The sequence below is a fragment of the Fistularia commersonii genome, chromosome 20, assembly GCF_037954325.1.
Source record: "Fistularia commersonii isolate RoL2024-O1a breed Wild chromosome 20, RoL_Fcom_v1.0, whole genome shotgun sequence".
Taxonomy (NCBI): domain Eukaryota; kingdom Metazoa; phylum Chordata; class Actinopteri; order Syngnathiformes; family Fistulariidae; genus Fistularia; species Fistularia commersonii.
This window is the reverse complement of record NC_141303.1, coordinates 10,338,017-10,361,085: the sequence shown is the minus strand read 5'-3', so window position 1 is coordinate 10,361,085 and position 23,069 is coordinate 10,338,017. Positions and strand designations below refer to the sequence as shown.

The 23,069-nt window shown below is 38.5% G+C and overlaps 2 protein-coding genes across 2 annotated transcripts; one reads left to right on the top strand and one right to left on the bottom strand.

Moving 5' to 3' along the window:
* Window positions 1-3,872: 3,872 nt before the first annotated feature.
* hpcal1 (hippocalcin-like 1) lies at window positions 3,873-15,750 on the top strand. The gene is made up of 4 exons (XM_086167147.1): window positions 3,873-4,179; window positions 10,604-11,087; window positions 12,421-12,526; window positions 15,045-15,750. The coding sequence occupies exons 2-4, from the start codon at window positions 10,710-10,712 to the stop codon at window positions 15,140-15,142; spliced, it is 582 nt and encodes a 193-aa protein (XP_086023273.1). The 5' UTR covers window positions 3,873-4,179; window positions 10,604-10,709; the 3' UTR covers window positions 15,143-15,750.
* Window positions 15,670-22,374, bottom strand: pdia6 (protein disulfide isomerase family A, member 6). Its single transcript, XM_086167146.1, has 13 exons — window positions 22,247-22,374; window positions 21,768-21,909; window positions 21,133-21,190; window positions 20,726-20,852; window positions 20,386-20,492; window positions 20,151-20,296; window positions 18,872-18,986; window positions 18,086-18,226; window positions 17,750-17,834; window positions 17,421-17,493; window positions 17,174-17,332; window positions 16,997-17,093; window positions 15,670-16,249 (listed from the first exon to the last, which is right to left on the bottom strand). Exons 1-13 carry the CDS (start codon window positions 22,263-22,265, stop codon window positions 16,181-16,183), a joined length of 1,338 nt encoding a protein of 445 aa, XP_086023272.1. The 5' UTR covers window positions 22,266-22,374; the 3' UTR covers window positions 15,670-16,180.
* Window positions 22,375-23,069: the final 695 nt, after the last annotated feature.

Here is a 23,069-nt window from a genome sequence, read left to right as displayed (position 1 = left end):
GCCCTCTAGGACTTTGCGCTATGGTGCTAAGCTCCCTGCCTGAAGCTGAATGTGAGCAAGACTAAGGACATGGGCATCACATTCTGCAGCGGGCAGAGGCAACTGGTGGAGGCAATCGCATCCACCATACAGGGGAAGCCAGTAGAAACAGTGACGAGTACAGATACCTGGGCACTGTCTTCGACAACCTCCTGAATTCTCCTCCAACACTGAGGAGATCATCAGGAAATGTCACCAACGGCAGTGCCTGCCCACCCACTGAGGGTAATGATTGCCGTTCATGATATATTTATTATATAAATGCAGCACGAGCATAACTACAATTTTGGACAATTGTTGTATAATCATTTATTTATATATATGTATATATCATACGTATATTGTATTCTGGATGTTCACAATTTTGATGCTGCCACCCGATGTGCACCCCAATTGCCCCTTGGGCACAAATAAAGTTTTTCTGATTCTGATTCTTGGTGGGTGCCAAGAAAATGTGCAGATCAGCTGGCTTGTGTCCTGACAGGATATTTACGAAAAATCGCTGGACCAAGCTACAGTGCCATCATGCTTTAAGTCTCCCATCATGAAATTTGCAAATGACAAAACCATGTTTGGCCTCATTAGGGGTAATGATGACCTGGTCTACAAAGAGGAGGTGGAGCAGCTGGTGGGCTGATGCAAAGAAAACAGTCTGATCCTGAAAGTGGATAAGACAAAAGAAATCATTGTTGACTTCAGGAAGAACCAGCCCAGCCACGCCCTTCCTTATCATCAACAGCATGGCCGTGGAGGTAGTCAGTAGCATCGAGTTCCAGGGGCTTCACATCACAGATAACCTCACCTGGTCTGTGAATACTCCATCACTGGTCAAGAGGACACAACAGCAGATACACTTCCTGCTCAGGATGAGGAGAGACCACTTGCCCTCATCCACCCTCACCACATTCTATGTGCTAACCAGAGAGGGCATCCTGGCCAACTGCATCTCTGTGTGGTATGGAGGGTGCAGACCCTCTGACTGGAATGATGTGAGGAGAGTGGTGAGGACAGCAGAGAGGATCATTAGGACCTCTATTCCCTCTATCCAGGACATTGCACAGAACCGTTGTGTGTCTTAGCCCGGAAAGATCTGCAGTAACCCCTCATACCCACACCATGTACTGTTTACCCTGCTGGCCTCTTGAAAGAGACTGGTATTTCCTGCAGGACCACTGGGTTCTGCAATAGTGTTGTGCCCCAGGCCATCAGATTGTTGAACTGTTAAATGCTTAATTATAAACAATACTCAACTGCATCGGTACATTTAATGCAATACTGCTGTAAAAAAATAAAAACGAACTGAAGTATCGGAATTGCTTTACTTGTTCTGACATAAGGAGTTCAGAAAGTCACCACCACACCTAACTAATGTTTGCAACTTCATGCAAGTTTGTCCAGAATCATCGAGGTAATAAAGTAGGAGTGTGAGATGGGATAGGATATTATTTTATTGCCTCCCGATTAAATAAATTGGAATAAGTTTAATGGCCCTTTGTCTTGATGCCCTTAGGCTGAGAGAGTTCCGTAGAGTATTTCCGTAAGAAACAGCCACAGATTTGTAGAGGCAGACTACTAGGTTGTATTATCTAGAGAGGCATTTACATTGGTATCTGTTTGATTCCATGCTTTTTGTAATAAAATCTTTTTATGTAATCAAGATGGTGTCAACAGAATGTTCTTTGTCATCTTCTACCTTATTACATTTTGGTAAACTCCAAAACAATACAAAATATTAATCCGCTGTAAATATTCACTGCCCTTACAATACTCACTGTGCAGCCACATTTCTTTTTATGCATATTTGTACATTCAGATACTCATTTATCTATATATCTATTTGATGTAAATGCATATTTCACTGCTTTGACATTCGTCTTTTCCACTTTGCACAACCAACCCACTGCTACCATAGCGTTCTACTGCTCTACCTCCAAACTGCACATACTCACTGTTCAGGTGCACTTTTTTTTATAGTTGTACAATTAGATGAATATTTATTGATGTACCCGATGATAATGGTTCACTGCTGTAACATTTTTCTCTTGTACATACAACAGCTATTTAGCTGCACTGCCATATAACTGCTACACTGCTGTATAACTGCTGCTGTTCACTGTTGTAAGTATGTACTTCACATCTGCAACTTGCACCTTGCATACTTGGGCTTTACTGTGTTTTATATCCACATACTGTAAAGATGATACCTTTCCAAACAAATTTTTATTCTGTGCACACCTGCTGCACACAGAAAGATAATAAAGTCTGAGTCTAAGTCGAAGTCCAAGTGATTCCCACCTAGAGGTTTTGAATAGGAGTGAACACCCAGGATATTTAAATGCATTTCACGTCTGCACATTCCTCTAAACATTTTTACTCTCTATCACATCAAGGGAAATTGGATCATCATTATTGTTTTTTTCTGGATTAGAATAGATCTGCTTCCTTATAACAACAACAACAACAAAAAAAGCAAACATTAAATGCATTTAACTTATCAGAATAATAACCCTATCATATCAATGGCAGTAAAATAACTACATGAATAATGCTCAAATTAAATTTGAAGTAATTCATATTTATTTTCTTTTTTATATATACTTAATACGTTACCTTTATCAAAATGTCCAGTGAACTTCAGATTATTTATGTGAGAAACCACTGTGATTTAAAGCTACCTGGATTATCGCGATATTCTGATTTTCATCGGTATTATTCCCACAGTGTCTGGCTTCGATTTCACTTCATCACAGCCTTAATGCCCCCACCCTCTATCACCTATGCCATCGGCATTGTGATCTCTCTTAGCGAGAGATAAACACTCCATGTGCTTATAGAAACAGGTGTCAGACTTCAGGAAGACACACGCACACGTACCCACTCGCGTAGTTAATTATTTATCCCGCCATTGAAATGCGAACAAGCACACCTCCCCGCCTTCAGTGTCACTTACGCCTCCTCCAGAGAAGTTACCGTCGAATCTGTCATGCATGTACATCTTTAACGAGACGTTGAGGGAGAAAACATACAATACACATGGAGAAAAAAACAAACAAAAAAAAAAAAGAAAAAGAATAAAAATTAGATGCTTGGCTTTTTACAGTAGATTCGGCATAGATCGATCACATAAAATGAATAATGAAATGATTATTATTATCAAATATTATTGCGCGACGACGACGACATCATCATCATCATCAACAACAACAACAACAACAACAACAACAATGATAATAATGATAACAATACATAGTTATTATTATTGTTATTGTTATAGTTATTACTATAAAATACTGCGTCTATTATTATTATTATTTGTGGTTGCTTTATTTGTGGGTAAGCTTGGACCTTTACAAAATGGGGTAATAAGCCCCTATAAGTGAGTAAACTAATTGGTTTATTGAAAACATATTTCGGTAGAATCTCGATCGAGCGGCTGTTCTGGCGATTATGTTCACTCTCACAAGACAGCTTAGTTGGTGAAGGTTTCTCCAAGTCTGAAGATTTTCTCCAGATATGACAGTTTATTTAAGATGTGGTGCTAATAATAGTCTCCAGTGATCGTTTTCCACAGGACGTAGCTGCGACTGTTTCTACGATAGAAGCAGCGAGTGTGGAATGAACTATCTGCCGAGTAGGGGGGGACTCAAAAAGCAATATATACACAAAACATCAAAAGTAGCGGGCTAAACCTCTGAAAATGTCCACAAAGCCTTCCAGTCTCATTTTTATCCATTATTTTTTCCTTGTAGGATCTATACTGTTTGATAATGTCCAGAACAAGAACGTTTAATCCCCTTTGGAGGAACACGTAACCCCCACTGCTGTAAAAGGACGAGTCGGATGTAAACCGAGCTCTGTGCCACATCTTCCACGATAAACCCTCCACATTTGGACCAAGACACGGGACCAATCTGGAAAATAAACTTAATTAGTGTTTTATGGTTAAAAATCGCTTCTTCTTTTCCTCTGCAGGTGTTTTTTCACGGTTTAACTCGCCCGGGCATCTTATCACCCCTGTGGTTTTTATCCTAAAAGGGAACAGTAGATGAGGCTAAGTTAACGGTTAAGTTAAGTGACGACAGAACTAAAGTGGACTTTTCAACCGGAAGACTCTCAACCCGGAGCATTTGTCCAAAAGGGGTAAGTTGACGTTACTTTATTCAAACAAGTATTCAGGATGGCAAAAAGTAGCAATTCCACGTCTTTCCAGGGCTGCAGTGTCGATTTCCCCCCGGACAGTGAGGGGGTTTCACGGGTAAAAGCCGTCCAGCCCGGCCAACACCCGCACCTACACCTCATAGTACAATCTTAACACACCTGCTGGTTTCTTTGGTAATCAATCAAACTGAGACATACTGTAATGAGTCACTCACATCATAACACATTTATTCTTGGACAAAGTGAGATGCAACCGTTGTCATTATTATGATAATGGCAATCATTTCGTCACAATACAGAAAATACACATGGAAAAAATGTGACATGCAGTAAATAATTAGACTGATACATTGTGGGCTAATTGTTGTCAGACTATGAGGACTAATTTTGACTTAATACTATTGTTGCTATTCTACATCTATTGTCTCTAGCTGTTTTTTAGAGTTCCAGTTAGCTGGGGAAATTTCGGAAGGAGGATGGATCAATCAGTAATGGGTGCCAAAGATATAGTCAGCAGAGCCTATAATCACAGACTCCTGGAAAATAATTCATTAATAGATGAAATGGTTCAAAAATAAGAAGTTGTTCACTGTATGATATTATGACATGATGGCAAAGTTGCAGTGGATGAGCATAAAGTTACATTGGTGCAACTGCAAACGTTATATTTGCCCTGAAAAAAAATGCAAACACTTGCACACAATCATGTGTCGTCCCCCCCACACAAACACACACACACACACACACACACACACGCATACAATTATATTCGTGTTTTGTCATTATTTTGTATCTTAAACCTTCAGTCTATATTGGGATAAACAGCTTAACAGCGATACAGTTGTTAAAATGCTTTCAAGTCAATCTTTAGCATTACTATATCTGTTGCCTTGACTACGGGTGTGTCTGGGGATTTCATTGTGATACGCTGCATGATTTTCTTTGACACTAACTCAGAGAGGCTGCCATGAAAGTGAGAGCTAATTTTTTTCCTTTTTTTTCAAGTCTTACATTGGACTAAACCATCACTCAGCCAAAGCATCCTTCGTTATTAGCACTCAGTACTTCAGGCTGTGGGGCAGAAATAAAATTAGATGCCAGCTTTGTTTTTGTGCTAGAGAAAGTGTCTGTTTGAAATATATATATAAATTCCACTCGAAATTACAATAAAGATTTATTGTTTAGTTGTTTAGCCAGGATAGATAGACCATGCTTCCTAATGAGAAAATATGCTGCAAACATATATGATTGTATGATTTGTCTTCAGAAGACTGCTATTTTACCTGGTACAGCTGTTTTGAGTTGTATGCTTTTCAAAGGGTCTGACCTAGAAACTAATATAAAGGGTTACAAGAATAGTTTTTTTGTGTCAATATTATAACACAGTCATCAAGTATATATATATGGTTTTCTTGACAGTGTTAGTCAGCAGTAAAAAATAAAGAGTGATCGCCTGATTAGATAAACAGATGTTGACAAAGATTTCCCTCTGTTGTAAAGGATGATTTAGTGCTATTTTTGGTGTACAATAAAAAACAGCAAAATATTGTATCCTGACTTGTGTATTGTAATTCTGCTAAATGCCCAACCCCTAGCTAGAGACCATTCTCAGAGTTCTGCTCAGACCATTTTCACTTTCACAGGATTTATTCCAGAACCCATCTGTGGGATCCATCCAGAGCCAAAATGTCAACAATGTAAAACCCATATGAGAGTGCTTAAAGAGACTTTTCTTTCAAGGTTTCCTGTATATGTGTAGTTGTCTTCTGATATAATACATATGTCCACTTATATTGTGTCATCTCATCACCCTATGACACAACTATAAATGTAATAAAGTATCCAAGCAGCTTTAAATGAGTAGAAAATGTATTGAGTGATAAAAACTGAAGAAACATCTTATGTATTAGCCTTTTTCATTACGTGTCAGGTTGTGGCCTTCATGGGGATCATCAAAATATTATTTTAAAATCTTGGAACAATGACCAGAACAGGAAAGGCTGTATAGATCCCAAGGAAAGAGGTCAAAAGTGAGCAAAGGACCGGGAGAATCGGCAAGTATGACACAACACAGACCAGGCACATCAGACTGTCCTTACAGGGGGAATTCATGTAATCAGAAGGACTGTTTTTTTTTTGTTTTTTTTTTTTCTCTCAAAAATATGTGATTGTGTAATCACCAAAAAGCCATTATTCAAGTCACTTAAGTTATTCAAGTTATTTATTATTATTATTATTATTCAAGATACTAGTTCACTTAAACAGAAAAGCAAGAACCAAATGCATTGATGATGGTGATGATGTTTAGAAATAAACCATCTTTAGAACTAAAGTCACACAGATTTGTGATGTCTTCCCACTAGGGAGACAAGGAGTTACTTCCCAGCTCCAACACCTCACCACGCTGTAATCCTTACCAATGTTGGAAAAAAAAAAAAAAAAAAAAAGACAAATTTCAGGACTATATTGAGCCTACTTTGATAATTTTGTGACTTTTAGAACAATTTAGGGGCATGTTTGAATAATTGAGATGAGTGCATACATTTTTCTGTTGCGTATAGTCATACTTTTTATAATTTATTAACCCTCTGTGGTTGATTCATTGCTTTATTGATAACAGTCAGTCTTTTATTTTGGAAATGAAGAAGTAACAACAAATTTTAGTCATAGCCAAACATTTTTTACTTTATATTTTTAGCTCTGTATTTGAAAAACTTAAAAATACTTAGAGGAAAGGCACTGTTTCCTGTGAGTCACTTAATTCATGGTATCCCTCTAAAAGTAAAACTTTGGCCACCTTGCATTGTTTTTGGAGCTGCTTTATACGTTCTTCTATACCTGCGTTCTTCTGTACCTGCTCAATCCACAAAGATATTGAATCAACAAACAGAAAGAGCAAAATACATCGGGTACATCCATAAAGCAGGTTTTTGTTTTGGCCGGCCTTATGGGCTTTAATGTGTTGAAATCAGCTGCAATTCAGCTGAGAAGCAGATTCTGGGGGGATAATTTTCTCCTTTATCGTGTTGAGGGGCTTTCTGATAATCTATAATACCTGATGCCTATCCTAGTAATATGTACGGATAAACAGATAAGCTTCAACTGTCTGCTTTTTTCTTTCTGTACAGCAGGTTATTAATGTCTAACTTGGGAAACAAACAGATTTCTTACATAGTGACAAACCTCTCCCCTAGAAATGAGGACCTCAAAATGGCAAACCCTCGGGATTCAACTAGTCAGACGTTTACAGGAACTTCACTGTTGCTGTGGGGAGGGGAAGCATGATGCAGTAGAGTCTGTGTGAAAGTGACTCATTAGGCAGGGAACCTACTGGAAAAAGTGGACCATCTAGCAAGGGGGGTTGGGGACAAGTCCAGAAACTAAAGTAGTATCAAGGGGAATTTCAAATACTGCATGTGGAATGGCAACAGTTAAGGCAGGAGTGCAGCATTCTCTAATAATATCTCACAGTTATTTTTACCAGATTTCAAAATATTCCAGTGTAGCAAGTAGCTCTGCTGCCTACCTAAGATTCCCAGCTGTGAAAACACATAAAACATGCAGTGCGATGTCTCCAATGCTGGCCATGTATATAAAGTTAATTGGTTTTGTGTTTTATAAACATGAACAGAAGTTCATGCAGTTGTATTTGTTCTACTACTGAACCAGGCAACAGAGTAAGCCAGCAAACAATGTTAACATTTTTTTTCCTGCAGTAAGGCAGGGCAGCAATTTGATATCACCATTTTGTTTATAAGACTTGCAGCGCCTTTCCAGGGAACACGATATTTTGCTGTTTTTTGGTTTGTTTGAATTGTTTTACTTGTTTTCCTTTGGAAATTATTTAACAATCCTTTCTTAGAAGTTACCTCTTTATTTGGCCTCTAGTGCTCAATGTAAGAGCAGGCATTTCCAGTCTACCTGTAGCAAAATGGCACTTTTTTTGCATTTCGTGTGATTTAGTGCATTTGGGAAATATATTGCAGTGCCTGTGATTATAACTATAACAGCTCAGCCTGTGGAATAATCTGAAGTATCAATTTAAACTAATTCTTATAGGTTCGTACATGTATTCATCTATTTAAGTGTTTTGAGAGTAAGGGCAGGAGTCAGTAATTGATCGTCACAATTGGAGTTGTCATTTGTTTAAGTTTTCAAAAATGTTATAAAAAAAATGGCCAAAACTGAATCATACTTTCAGTGTAATGTGCTGTTTTCATATTGATAATGTCACCTGCTACATGTTTTGTCTTATCCAAGAAGAGTATAACAGAAATGTCAACATCCTCTATCCAATTATTTAAAATTTCATGAAACTGCTCTTTCTAAATTGCAAAGCTTAACCACGTAATGCAGAACACCCCTATACCAGAGATCCAAACGTATCCATGTAGTGGATTATATTTTATGCAGAGCTGTTTTTAATGTACAACCACACAGATTAGTGTCTGCCAAAAACATTTGGTGATTTATTCTGTTGATTGTTTTGTTGCTCTACTAATTCTCTAATTTGTGTTCATAAAAATGGGAAAAGGACATTGTCAGTCACCTTTAAAAAAAAGAAAGGAATTTTATAAGCATCTGAAAAAAAAGTGAAATTAGCAGAAATGACTTGAAAAATACGAATAGGAAATCCTTCATAATTACCTTCAAATCAACAGAAACAGAGATACATAAATAACATTCTAGAAGAAATTATTTTAAATTACCCTGAATTACCTGTGTGTTTGCAGGAAACAAATGCAGTTACATTCTATTATCCTGGACACATCCCATGTAGTATATGTTGTGAGTCTCTTTCTGATTGATTGATTCTTCATTCTAAGTCACCATATTGGTCTTCTGAATATTGTGATGTTGTTCTTACCCACCCTTTGCCTGGGTTGATGTTACTCCTATCCAGCATCGAGGAGTTTGAGTGAAAGGCTTTTCCTTCAGATTGTTAGCTGCTCATGTTACACGATGACATTTATACACAAAAATCCAAGTGATTACAACCAATGACAATTAAAGGTGTTATACAAGTGTCCGCGTGTCAAAGACCCTAACTGAATTTGCACGACTCTTAATTTGTTCTTAGTCAAATTTAACAATTTTTGATTCCAATAGCAAGAGAAATGGGATTATCAATAATTGAAGGGGAGAAAGCTTCAAGATTTATTCTCCCCTCCCTCAAGCCTTGAAATTCATTAGATTTATCACAGAGCACAGAGGTGTTTTTCAATAGAATCTTGCCTACTGTAGCTGGAAATAGCTTGTCTTTCTTTGACTCCTCCTTTCTTCTTTCCTGCACTGCAGATCTCCTTCTGTTCCACCCACTCACACATTAGATAATCTTCGTTTAAAAAGATTGTCTCAGGTTTAAAGAATTCATCCTGATAATTTATTTCTTCAATTGAAAATAGGCTGGTGATCTCTGTCTCTAATTCCCTAATTGTTGCCATCACACAGTGAAACACTACAAATGAGCTTTCAAACATTTAATAAAATTTTCTTTTTGGATTGTTGATACCGTAAATGTTTTTGACCAATTTTAGAGGATAAGCCTATCTGGATTTTTATTTATCCATACACAATTTACCAAAATTTTCTGTGTATTTCTCACTCACAAGTCTTACACCATGATCACATACACAAAAAACATGTTCCTTAATATGTCTTTAAATGTCAGGACTGACAGATACATGTGTATCTCCTTCTGCTTCATCACTGGATTTCAATTCACAAAGTGCCCTGTTTAATAGTTATGTTGTTTTGGTTTTGTCCAGGATTTGTTGCTTTTATGCAACCTCATACCCCAATCATGTGCATACATAATAAATAAATGTTGCAGAATATAACCATGGAGACAAAGTTTTGTTACACCAAAGATACTGAAGGGGATAGGACCAGATGTATGAGCAGTTTTACAATCTCGATTTGAGTTTGTTGTTAATCATTTGTTGACATTTGCCCTCTGAAAATCGATCAGAGGGAGGGATTATTGTTGCAGGTGAATGTCTGTACTTCTCAGTAACAATAGTCAATAGCAGCTTGACCTTTTCAAAGTGCCTGTACTGGGAACCACACTGCCGTAGGATGCTTGTCCCTTTACCAAGCAGCAAAAGATCAATACATTATCATGGTGGCAGTGGATTAACACCAAATCTCCTGCTGACAGGCTATCCCCCTACTACAAACACACACAAACAGTGTGCTGTTATGATATCTCAGTTTTGACATTTTTTTTAATATGTCTGACATTGTTACAAATACCCAGATGTATCCTTTGGTTTAGCTGCCTGAGAATCAACTCAATCGTGTTTTATGGTAAAATATTCCTGCAAACTTAGAGGATTTATCAGATTCATGAATAATTGATGATATTCACACAAGGATATTAATGAGGATTGTCGATCTCCTGCAGGGGCAGAGGAAGCCGAGCAGTCAGTGACGGAAAGTGGAAAACCACAGGTAGACAGAAAAACAGCACTACAGTTGCAGCATTTGCCTGCCTGTTAGACTGCTCCGTCATGGGGAAACAGAACAGCAAGCTGCGGCCTGAGGTCCTCAACGACTTAAGAGAAAACACAGAGTTCACTGACCACGAGCTGCAAGAGTGGTACCGTGGGTTTCTGAAGGACTGTCCAACTGGCCATCTGACTGTGGAGGAGTTCAAGAAGATCTATGCCAACTTTTTCCCCTACGGGGACGCCTCAAAGTTTGCGGAACACGTGTTCCGCACATTTGATACAAACGGTGATGCCACAATTGATTTCAGAGAGTTCATCATCGCCTTGAGTGTCACATCTCGCGGTGGTCTGGAGCAAAAGCTGCGATGGGCTTTCAGCATGTATGACCTGGATGGGAATGGGTACATCAGTCGAGCAGAGATGCTGGAGATAGTTCAGGTGAAGACATGCGACTGTCTGTTTGCATACTAAATGATACATTGTCTGTATCCTCTGGGTGTAAAAAACGATGCCAGTACAGAGATAAATATTCTACTGGCTGGTATGGGGCAAATCTTGCCAGTGGAGAAAAAAGAATTCCATTTCTATAGTATTTGAGAAACTCACCCCTTTTTGAGTTTTTGTTATATGACTTAAAATCTCTAACATGTTCATGTGATAAATTATGAACCCATACAGAGTAAAACAGCATAATAGCCCTAAGAATATAGGTATTACTGCGCAAAAGTTTAACCAACTTTGATTGTTGCCTTTTTTAGTTTTCCTATAATTGGTTTGAATAATCCAAACCGGACTCAGTAAACTGAATTAAAATCCACAGCAAGATGTCAGTCTGATCAAAAGGCTCAATTGTATGTGCCCGTCACATTCCGAAATATGAAGATGCAATACAATGCAATGTCATATGATCAATGATATATTTGCAATAAAATTATATTGACCAAATGTTTGTTTATCCAGCATAAAGAGTTTCACAGGAGTTGAGGTAGTTATGTCAATCATCTCATGGAAAGAATTGACTAAATCAACATAAAACAAAATAAAATGGGGCTACATTCTGAACAATGAGCAGAACTGTGAATTAAGAAATTATCGTCAGATTTTTTTTTCATTTAATTGGTATTGATAAGATGCTACCCAAAAAATCTTCTGATTATACAAGTTATATAGTATATTGACAGTTTATGCTCTCACTCCCAGTGTTGTGTGTATTTAGCTTCCTGCGTAACTACCATTTAGACACTTGCCACTTATAGGGTTATATTTATAAAATGTTTTCTCCTCATATCGTGAAGGCTGCTCTTTGAGGGTTGCTTTTTTTCTTATCAGCCAGGCTATATTTACTCTTTGAATGTGCTTGCCAGGCCGTACCAATATTGGCTCAGTTCAGTGTGTTTGTGGATTCAAATTAATGTGGAAAGAAAGAAAAAGCATCAGTGCCTTTGTGCCTGTTGAATGCATTCTGTTTTTCAACCAGCATCTTTCTTTCATCAAAGCCACAGTCACTTGGTTGCTCCGTAGGATACAGTGAGATTTAAATAGCCATGTAGGTGTTCATGGTAGGGTCAGTGCAAGAGAGAATCACTACCAGGCAGAAAAAAGGTAAAAGCTATTTGAAATAGAAGTCCTAATTAATTCTGTTTCCAGTTGTTACTTTATTTTATCTGTTTATCTATTTTATCTATTGTGATTGTTTTCAATAATCAAAAGATTTATTTTTAGCACCCGCACAAGGAAATAAAGGAGGAGGTTTTTTTCTTCCTGTTTGCAGGCAATTTACAAAATGGTGTCTTCGGTGATGAAGATGCCCGAAGATGAATCAACACCAGAGAAACGGACAGACAAGATCTTCAGACAGATGGACATTGACAATGATGGTAGGACTCATTATGTGCAGCAGATTTGTATTTCTTTGTCTGGATAGGATTGCAGAGGCCTTGTGTCATCTGAGAACTTGTGTTTCCCTGGTAATAAGTTTGTACACTCTTTTTCTTCAGAAAATGGATTTTACATGGTTTGCTAAGGCACTTTCAGCTGGTTACACAACTGCAAATAGACTATATTTACAGTTGCAGTAATTATATGTAACTAAGTAGAGAATAAATATTATACAACGGTATCAAATATGTTTTTTGATATTTTTTGAGACTAGTTGTGTAAAAGTCTTTCACAAAGTCTTTTGGCTTTAGAGACAGGAAGGATGTGGAGGAAGAGCGATAGCAGATAGATGATGACATAACATGGCTGTCAACATCATTACCAGTTGTCATCCAGCCTGCTGAGGCCCTGTGATCCCACTGCTCTGACATTTAGTCTGGAAAAACGCCACCTGTGGCATCTGTTTCCTTAAGTTTCAAGGATTGGGCATCGTTTGGCATGGAACTGAGCAATGTTGAAGAAAAAAATATATCCAGTTCTTCAGAAGCTTCTTCATCATTTTTAGTATAGTTTCCACAATATCAACACAGAATACGGCCTCAGGGGGGGGGCACAAGCCAATGTCTCCCAGAGCTGGTCCCAAGCCTGGATAAATGCAGTGTTGCATCAGGAAGAGCATCCGGTGTAAGACTTGTGCCAAAACCAAATATGCAAATCAAACATAAGAATCTCATACTGGATCAGTCAACGCCCGGGTTAACAACGACTGCCGTTGGTGCAGATAACGCACAGGGTACAGGGTACTACAGGGTAGAGACGAAGAACGAGAGGAGGAAGGCGTGTTCGGAAGCAGAGGGAGAAGAGGATTTGCTTTTAGAATGCTATTAGAGAAGCACAGAGAAGGTCAGAGGGAGCTGCATTGCGCTTTTGTATATGTAGAAAAAGCATACGACAGGGTGCCGAGGGAGCAACTCTGGTATTGTACGAGGAGTCTGGAGTGGCAGAGAAGTATGTTAGACTGGTGCAGGATATATATGTTAGCTGTGAGAAAGAGGGGCGGTGTGCAGACTGAGATGGTTGGGTCAAGTAAAGAAGAGAGATTGTGTATATACCATTGGTATATTCTACCAATACCAATCTACATTGGTCTACCATTGGTAGAGGGATGCTGGAATTGGAGCTGCCAGGCAGGAGTCCTAGAGGAAGACCAAAGAGAAAATTTATGGACACAGTGAGAGAAGATATGAAGTTAGTTGGTGTGAGAGAGGAGGATACAGAGAATAGGGTTTGATGGAGAAGGTTGATTCGCTGTGGCGACCCCTGAAGGGAAAACCTCAAAGGAGAAGAAGATCCACGTTATCAATACATGTTTAGAATATGAACAGCCAGCTGGACAGCAAAAAAGTAACTTAACCTCCTCTTAGAGGAATAGTTTGATTTTTTTTAAATACATACGCTGCGCATTAATATATGATTGCTTGTGCGTTGTATAAAATGAAAATAGATAAATAACATAAATAAAGTTTACTTCGCTGAACAAGTGACCAAAAAGATCACTTAAGTAACGACTTTTTAGAAAAGGATTTTTGTCACGGCACTTGGTCCTGAGGTTGACAGTAAAAACTGTCAGTTGTCATTGTCAGTATTAATAATGTTCATAATACAACATCATACTTGATAATATTTAGTCTATGAGGGTAAGTAACTCACAGACCAGATATTTTCATGATGGATAGGAGATTTACTGATGTTTGATTGTCACTGGTTTTTGCCAAAAGCATATTTGCAAAAATTGATGCCTAGCCTTGGTCTTCATTCTGCATTCCACCTGAGAGCATTTGAGATAATAACACACTGTTGCAGTCGTTCCAAGACATAAATTGCAGCAGGCTACAATATGTCATAAAATTCAGTAATTTCATGAGTAATGTAAAGTTCAATGAGTGATTCATGCAAAGTTATTTTCTGTTCCTGATATTGAATGGATTTGTCTTTATTCAAATGCTGAACGTTCACTAATTACATATTATCACAACACATTTGGAAGGTTATTAAAATATAATAGAATCCTTGTACATTCTGTACTGAAAGGACCCATTATAATAGAATATGTTTTGGCAGATGAAAATATTGGTGACGCTGGGTTCAGGCCAAAACTATTTTGTTCCTTTTAACACAATATATCCCCGGACCATCTCAGTGGAATAAGCATGCCAAGCAAAAAAAAAAACAAAGAAACAGCAAGTTTCTGCATAACAAGAGCATCACCTGCTGGTTCATTGTATGTTAGCTTTGAAGAAAAATAATAAAACCATTTAACCACTTAGCTGTTAATCTAAATTCTAATTTATTCAGAAGAATTACATGTTTTCTGTTATCTAGGCAACAATGACATCCTAGCTACAAAGTCCCATCAGTTTTTTCCTTTGATTTTGCTTGGTGACAGCTGTGTGATTCATACCAACGTCATGTTTGGCAGCAATGACGGAGGTTCTTTTTTTGGTCTGCACTCCACAGGTAGATTGTCTTTGGAGGAGTTCATTAAAGGTGCCAAGAGTGATCCATCCATTGTCAGACTGCTGCAGTCGGACCAGGGAACCTCTCGTCAGTTTTGAGCACAATGACAGACGCTCTTTCAACACATGCACACCCACATTGCTTAATGTTGACTTGGTAGAACTTAGGCCATAATGCGATTATGTGACCATTTCATACAAAACACTCTACATCTTGAGATTTACTTGAATAGATGGTTCTTAAGTGTGTCTCCTTCTCTGTGGACTCCAGAGTGCGGTCAGTGGAGGTATTCCCTGTTTATGCTTTTCCCGAAAACACTATTATTACCTTGAAATGATTTTACTTGTTCTTCGTAAATGAAGTGCCATATCATATTTATACAGACTGGATTATATGCCTGCAACTGTTCTTACTCCTGTTATGCTACATTAAGAGCTAAACTAATTACAGCCATTGGTATAATATGATTTGGTTTAACGGTGTTACAGTGTCTTAATGTTGCTCAGGATGTGAACAGTGACTGACGTTGCTCTTCTGAACAAGATCTATATGCCTTTGGTATTGCATGCGCTCAGATATGCATTTTCTGATATTCTATTGACTTATGTGGATTTGGAGGCAGTGATTGTTTTATTCCTTTTTATTTTTGTAACAAATGTCATTTTGTTTTCACACAATTCAAATAAAGTCGTGTAAGAAAAATCTACACAAGAAGTCCCACAAGATCCCCTGAATTTAGTCACATTGGATTGGACATTGACGTGTTACTTGACAAGTCCACATATTAAAAGTATCTGAATGTGGGAGCAGGGGCAATGCTGAAAAGACAAATGAACAGTTGAAAGTCCACATTCAGAAAGTCCTCTCATCAGCTCGCACCACCCTTTTAAATACCACTTCAAACCCTCAGCTGGTAAGTTAGGCAGGTCCAGGGACATGATGGCTCCCCTCCTGTACGGTGGGACTAATAGATGATCTGAGAAACTGCAGGTGTCTCTCACGAGTCTTTTCTGGAATATTACAGTAACTGAATGACCCAGCCTTCCATTCATCCACAGGAGAGGGAAGGTGTATCACACAGGACCAAGCCAGACCAGATAAGCCAGACTGTCTGGATCAGATCCCAAACTTTGGGCTCATAACTCATTTCTTTGGAAGTCATCCAGGTCTACGTCGCTGAGGTCGTAGTCCTCCTCCACAGGAAGCTGCAGACAGGTTGACAAATGACGTGTCATGTAAAGCACTTTCAACTCTGAAAGCAATTCCTGTGGCAAGACCTTGCAGTTCTGTTACTGTTGAATCACATTTAGATTTTAAACTGAGCATCTGGATTAATTGCAAGTATAACTGATCTATCTGTAGTATTCATTAATTGCTGAATTATCTCTGCGGGCATGGAAACATCAGCATACAGGTCAGAACGTCACTGTTAAACCGAGATACTAGCCTAACTGCAGGTTTTGAGGTCAGAATAATTAAACATACATTGTTGAAATTACTGTGGTTTAAAAGTAAAGAGCCACTTGGTGGTGTAGCGTTTAAAAATACAGATAAGTGGAATCCACTCTAATGTTGCAAGGTCAATGTCAGAATTGACAAAATAATTATCAATGTTATTTGCATGACTCAAACCAATGCTACATTCGCAGGTAAGTAGAACGTGTGATTCCTTCACCAAAAAAAGGTTTTCATTATCATTTAACTTCTACTCTGATGCTTTTAAGACAAATTTCAATCTAATTTCTGGTGTTTTTCTCAGGTAATCTCAGACTACTTATTTTGTTTGTTATTTTTTCTTCTCTACCCTGGTTACGAATTTCTTTCGCGCTGGCCTTCTCAATATTCCTTCAGCATACTTTGTCGTCAGCGGGGAAATATTTAAAGTATTACTCTCCACACAGACTAAAATAGAATGAATTTTGACAGCATTATATATAAATCCTAATACTCACCTCTCCATCCTTGCCATCCCATGCTTCAACAGTGTGAATCTTTGGCATGGCCCCGCCTCCTAATGTAGCTGTTGAGCCGCGACCAACAGAAAGTTCCCTGAATAGAATAACAAAGAGAATGTTACACCCATTTAATTTGTATTCATCTTTCTTAGGGGTGTTCATAGCGGCCCCTACCTGAGGAACTCATGGATACCAGTCTCACTAAAGGAACCCCTAAGTAGAGCAAACTTCATCTTGCGTGTGTTGATGGCGGCCATGGCGGGGTAGCCAAATCCACCAATTCCAAGAGATGCCTCCAGCTCCATCTGAGCTCCCGCTTCAGTCCACAGCCAGCTGTTAGCGGGACAAGCAGTCATTAGTCACAGCTGTTAGGGGTAAATCTAGTCCATGCAAAAAATCCCAAGCCTACTTGATTTCTTACCCCCACATCTTCTTCTTATACTTCTCAGACAGCATCATCATCACTTCCCGGTATCGGTTCCTACCTGCTGCGCCTGATGAGTTAAGTGAGAAGTAAAACACAAGATATAAGAGTAATAAACCTATCTTTCTCATGATGTTCCATCAATGTTGTAGTTACTCTTTGAATACTTCAGTTTTGGTGCTTCCGTTAATTACATTTGAAATGAACAATGTTAAAGAAAGCTTTGTCAATCATTAGCCTTGTTCATTCTGGGGCCAAAAGATGAGAGAATTTGGATTCAATCAGATTCGACTTCGAAACAGTCAAACAGCTCTTGTAACTCTCACCAGTGTCAAGGATGTGTGGCAGGACAGCAATCACACACAACTGACTGTCCTCACAGGTCTTCTTAAAGATGTCTTCATTAAGGATCTGGGATTATAAAATATAAAAATTATGCTTTTGTTTAAGACAGGTGTCACCTGGCATTGGGCAACATACTATTTGTGTTGTTTTTTTTTGCATCAAGGTGTCTTTCAAATGGTGAGCAGTGAGACACTCAATTCAAGTGACACAATGACACTTAACCACTAGGAACGCTCAGAGGGACCTTTTATGTAGAATAGTGAAACACAAACTCAGATACTAGTAACTCCATATATAATAAAGACAACTGGACCAACCTCCATGAGTTCAGGAGCAGGAACGTTATCAGAGAACAGATCCATGGCTCTTTCAATTATGTCACCACGTGAGCGGCCTCCCTGATAGTCCTCGGGCTCCTCACCTTTGCGAAAAATCTTGATGGTGGGAAAACCTCGGATCTAAGCAAAAAAGACATTTGATTTACTTGCATAGAAGTAATTACTCGATACACCCTAGTGAGAATACATTTTGGTTTTATATGCAGACAGAGCAAAATCAATTGAAATGGAATTCCATCATCCATGTGATAAATCTACCAAGCAAGCAATGTTTTGATGTTTGCCTGTTGTCTCACAGTAGGTTTAATTAACTTTTCCCAGACTGATTTACATCAGACTTCTAGGTAACTGAACAGAAGGGTGGAATACTGGCCTTCTCTGATGTCAGCACTTAAAGGGCCCTACGAGGTGCTTTATGTTTTAAAGATAAATTGAGTAAACAGTCTTTTGACAGCCACAGAAGATCAAAATACAAAAACACCTACAAAGATAACTATCCAAGTTTTTATTTACTCTTTAGATCATTTTGCTGGGCAAAGATGACTCCACAATCTGCTACTGCATTCAGTGAAGCAAACTTCATTTGATACAATTAAAAAGGATGCCAACAAGGTTTGTCTTGCTAATTCTTTAGAAACTTTTAAATGGATCTGACTGAAACGGACTCAGACTGTGATTAACACAATCACGCCTCTAAAACATACTACCGATAACTTGTATTTCATGTCTATCTACAGATCATATTTTGGATCAATTATTACTCACCCCATAACGGCTAGACACAGTCTGATGTACAGTAGCATCTACAGCTCCAAGATGAACTTTGCCCTTGGTCTGCTCCTTGACAGCTGTGGCTGCAGCTGCCCACTCAGGCTCCAGGCTAGGGGTAGAATGCAGGGTAGCAATTTAGAAAAAATGGCCAGGCTAATTAAAAAGAATCCACAGGGGAAAGAAGTTGAACAGTAAACCATATTATGAAGAAATTGGTACATTTACAAAAGTAATTATTCATATGGAGATCATCAATGATGTCTGTGCGATATCCAGTGTTGCTCTTAAGACAACATACCATAAAATACAAGAGCTGGCAGGCAACACCTAAAACTGATGGGGATTTTTTCAACATGATTTTGCTGTTTTTTTAATGGATCCTCCCTTCTCTATAACAGCATGAGATTACCCTTATAAAATTTAATCTGAGCGCATGCATCCTCCATTAAGATCTAATAGTGGAACAAAAAAATAAATAAAAAATAATATAAAACCAGTCACTCTAATCTCTGTTATTATGGCTGTGGCAGAACAGAAAGTCTCACTCAAGGCTGTTTTAAAAAAAAATTTGATCTGAGATTACAAAGCAATCATTAAGTCATCATTAAATAAGTTAAGAGAAAAGGAGAGATGGGACAATTTGTTCTGATCTGGTAGCACAGTGTCACTTTGACATGTGTGTGAAACGGACTGATAGCATAGTAAGAGCTGATTCAAAGAACTTTCTGTTTGTATATGGTGGTAGATACATTCTACTAGCGCTTTTAATCTGCCCAGGTTGGCCTTCACAGTTATATGGTATATATGTATGTTGGGTGGCATGAAAATGTATCCATTATCAACATTTTAAGAGGAAAACTATTTTTCATTAAATAAACACTCCCTGTGGCACCCAGATGGACACCAACATTGTATAATAAAGATTAGGTGTCAAAGGACGTCTATTGCGAAATGTGATTTTATAATCTGATGATAGATGATATTGTTGTACAAGTTGTGCAGTAAACTAACCTAAATGCAACATCAACCCAATGTTGATCTGAATGACATTTCAATGCTTTCTGACATTAAGTCTTATCCTGAATTTTAATATAGAGATAATTTTTATTTTTGTAATGTATCACATTTGACAGTGTCTTTCTTGTGTTAAATTGAAAATGGATTGTTGAGGACAAATGATCAGTTTTGTGTGTTAAAATTGGTTTTGTGTAGATCCGGGTAAACGAGCCTGACTGTTGCTGGAGGGCTTTGATGGAGAATGTAAAGAACTTACTTCTTGCAGTGTCCACACCAGGGGGCAAAGAACTCCACCAGCCACACATCATCACTGTTCAGCACCAGATTGTCAAAGTTGTCATCAGTGAGCTCAACGACATCCTTCTTGCTGCCGCCACTACCACCACCACCACCACCACTTTGCTGGAAGAAAAATTAGTGTTAGTGAACAGTATTCACTTCTTTCTATGTCCGGTTATAATGTAGTTAGAGCCTCAGTTATTCCCCCTGACCTGTTTGCTGTAGCCAGAGCTGCCCGACTTGCCACTCAGTCTGTCCTTCACAAGGGTGCGCAATGCATTCATGGCTCCATCCACAATGGCCTGGCTACTGCGTCCACCTAGGTGATGAGATTGGTTACTTGTTGTTAACTCAGCATTACATGACACAAAGGGCAAATTCAAAACTCAATGGACAGCTTGAATCTTTCCAAAAGGCTCACAATTGAAAAAAGTGTGATGTTTATTACACAGCAATATTTCCTTTTTTGATCAATAATGTTTGTGAGAAAGCAGGTTTTTGGTGTTAAATAAGCATTTTGGCTAAGTGCGGAGAATCACTACATATCTGTACCTTGATATTCATCTGGTTTATTCTTATTAGCACCAAAGATCTTGATGGTTGGAAACCCTCGGACACCATATTGGCCTCCCAGTGATTTGTGCTGGTCTGCGTCTACAGCGCCAATCTTGACAACACCCTGTGGAACCAGAAGACTCAAGGGTAGTTGTGCTTTTTCCATGGTAACACAGCCAAAGTAATGAAAAATTGTCATACACAGGAGAAAAAAATACAACTTAATTTCACAGCTCTGAAAGCAAACCGTTTATGTATGAGGGATGAAAGTACACTTCAAAATATAAATAAAGTGAAAACCTGCAACCTTCATCTGCAACTGCATCACTCTTCATATTTGCCAATCCTATAACTTCCTGCATCTATCTTGTTATTTCATGATCAGTAACAGATGGTCTGTTTACCTTGAGGGCAGTTGCTGCCTTTTTCCAATCCGGGGCAAGATTTTGACAGTGACCGCACCTGTGATAATAAAGCAGATGTTTTGTGGATAGGTGGATGTTCATTTGAATTCATAATGACAATCAATCCAGTCATGGGTCAAAAATATTTAAAAGGGAGACCAAAATTGAAAGATTTCATTACTTCAATGATGGACAACTATTAAATCAAATTGGGGTGTGAATTTCAATAAACATCAAATATTGAGTGATACTGTATCATTGATATTCAACAGTTTCAATGCGTCGAGTTAAAAACATTGCTATTTGTGTACATAATTTTTCAGGTTTGCAAATCACCACGTCTTGCAAGAAGTAAACAAAATATTAGTAATAAGTAATACAATCTAGTTACAGGATTGATGAATTACAAGTTCAGACCAATGAGATAGTCATTTTTGTCAGTCAAATCTGAAAATCTGCCAGTCGTAAAGACACAGCTAATTTAACGTGCTAATTTTGCCCATCTCAAGTTCAAATCACAAGATATGTACATATTCGAGGTAGAAATGATAGACAATCTAGGAATGCAACAGCAGATTGTTCGACCCCTCTGCGTCTGTCAGTGAATAAAGCCCACCCCAGATGTGCTTACTCACCAGGGTGCGTAAAACTCGATCAGCCACAGGCTGTCACTCTGGATAACCTCCCTGTTGAAGTTAGAGGGATTCAGCTCAACGACATCGTCGCTGGGGGAGTACATGGCCTGGACGCACAGGGCCAGGGACCAGCCAAACACTCCTGCAGGAGCCAATGTGAAGGGGGGTATCAAGAGATTCAGTCATTGTGAGGGTTCGGTTAAACAACCCAAAGAGCTTGCTCAGACACACCACGCACTTAAAATTCAATCGAAACCTAGAGTAGCATGAAACCATTGCTAACTGTGTAGCCGGTGCTTAAATTGTGCTTTAATTATTCATTGATTCACTCATAACAAGGGCCCGACTCGGTTCCCTCTACCTCAACAGCTAACTTGCTAAGCCAAGAAACAAAACCCACTCAAACATATTCACCCTCCATGCATCCTCAGAGGTTCAATTTTAAACTAAAGGATAAAACTACTACTTCTGTCACTCACCAAACAGTTGGGCTTTCATGGTTCTAACCGTTCTCTAATTCCGCTCCGTCCGCTAGGAACCATACACAGGCTGAGGCAACCGACTCCTGCGTTTCGCCTAAAAAGTGGATCCGAGGAATCTTACCGTGGCCCGCGCTGATTGGCTCACTGGAGGTGACGCTAAGCCTCAGCCAATCAATGCACGCCGTGTAGTTTCAAGACAACCGGTACCATGAGAGCAGGGGTGGAGGGGTGGCTATAATGTCAATTTAATGAAGTGAGGCTTTCCCCACAAGAGCAATGAATTTAGCTATCAAAATGATAATATTCAGGAAGTTAAGGTTATAAAAACCTTGCAAGGAACGAGATCGATAAAGCAAAAAAAAAAAAGGCATAATCAAGAGGGAATTATTAAAGTCTCAATGGGAATGATGAAGAGAACAACTGTGTAAAAGATGCGTTTGCACATTCAAATTCTGTGTTTTGTACAAAGTCTTTTAGGTTCCTGAAGGCAGAACAAGAATTTGAAATTATATGTTTGATACACACACTGAATGATGAGTAGGGGTTAGGGTGATTGTACATAGATGCTATGGCAGTGAATGAAACGAATCAGAGGGAGTATGAGGAAAAGTAAACACAAATGGATTATATATAGCCCCTTACTGTTTTTTTTTCCTTTTTAGATTTGCATTATTTTCCATATTAATTAAGCGTTGCTTAACTGTTCCTCCAACTACATGAATATTGTTATAGCTGTCTGTTGTACTGACACGTTCTTTTAAATACAACACCTATTTCTAAAATAATTATTATCCTTTTGGATTGTTCTGGGAGAAAGGAG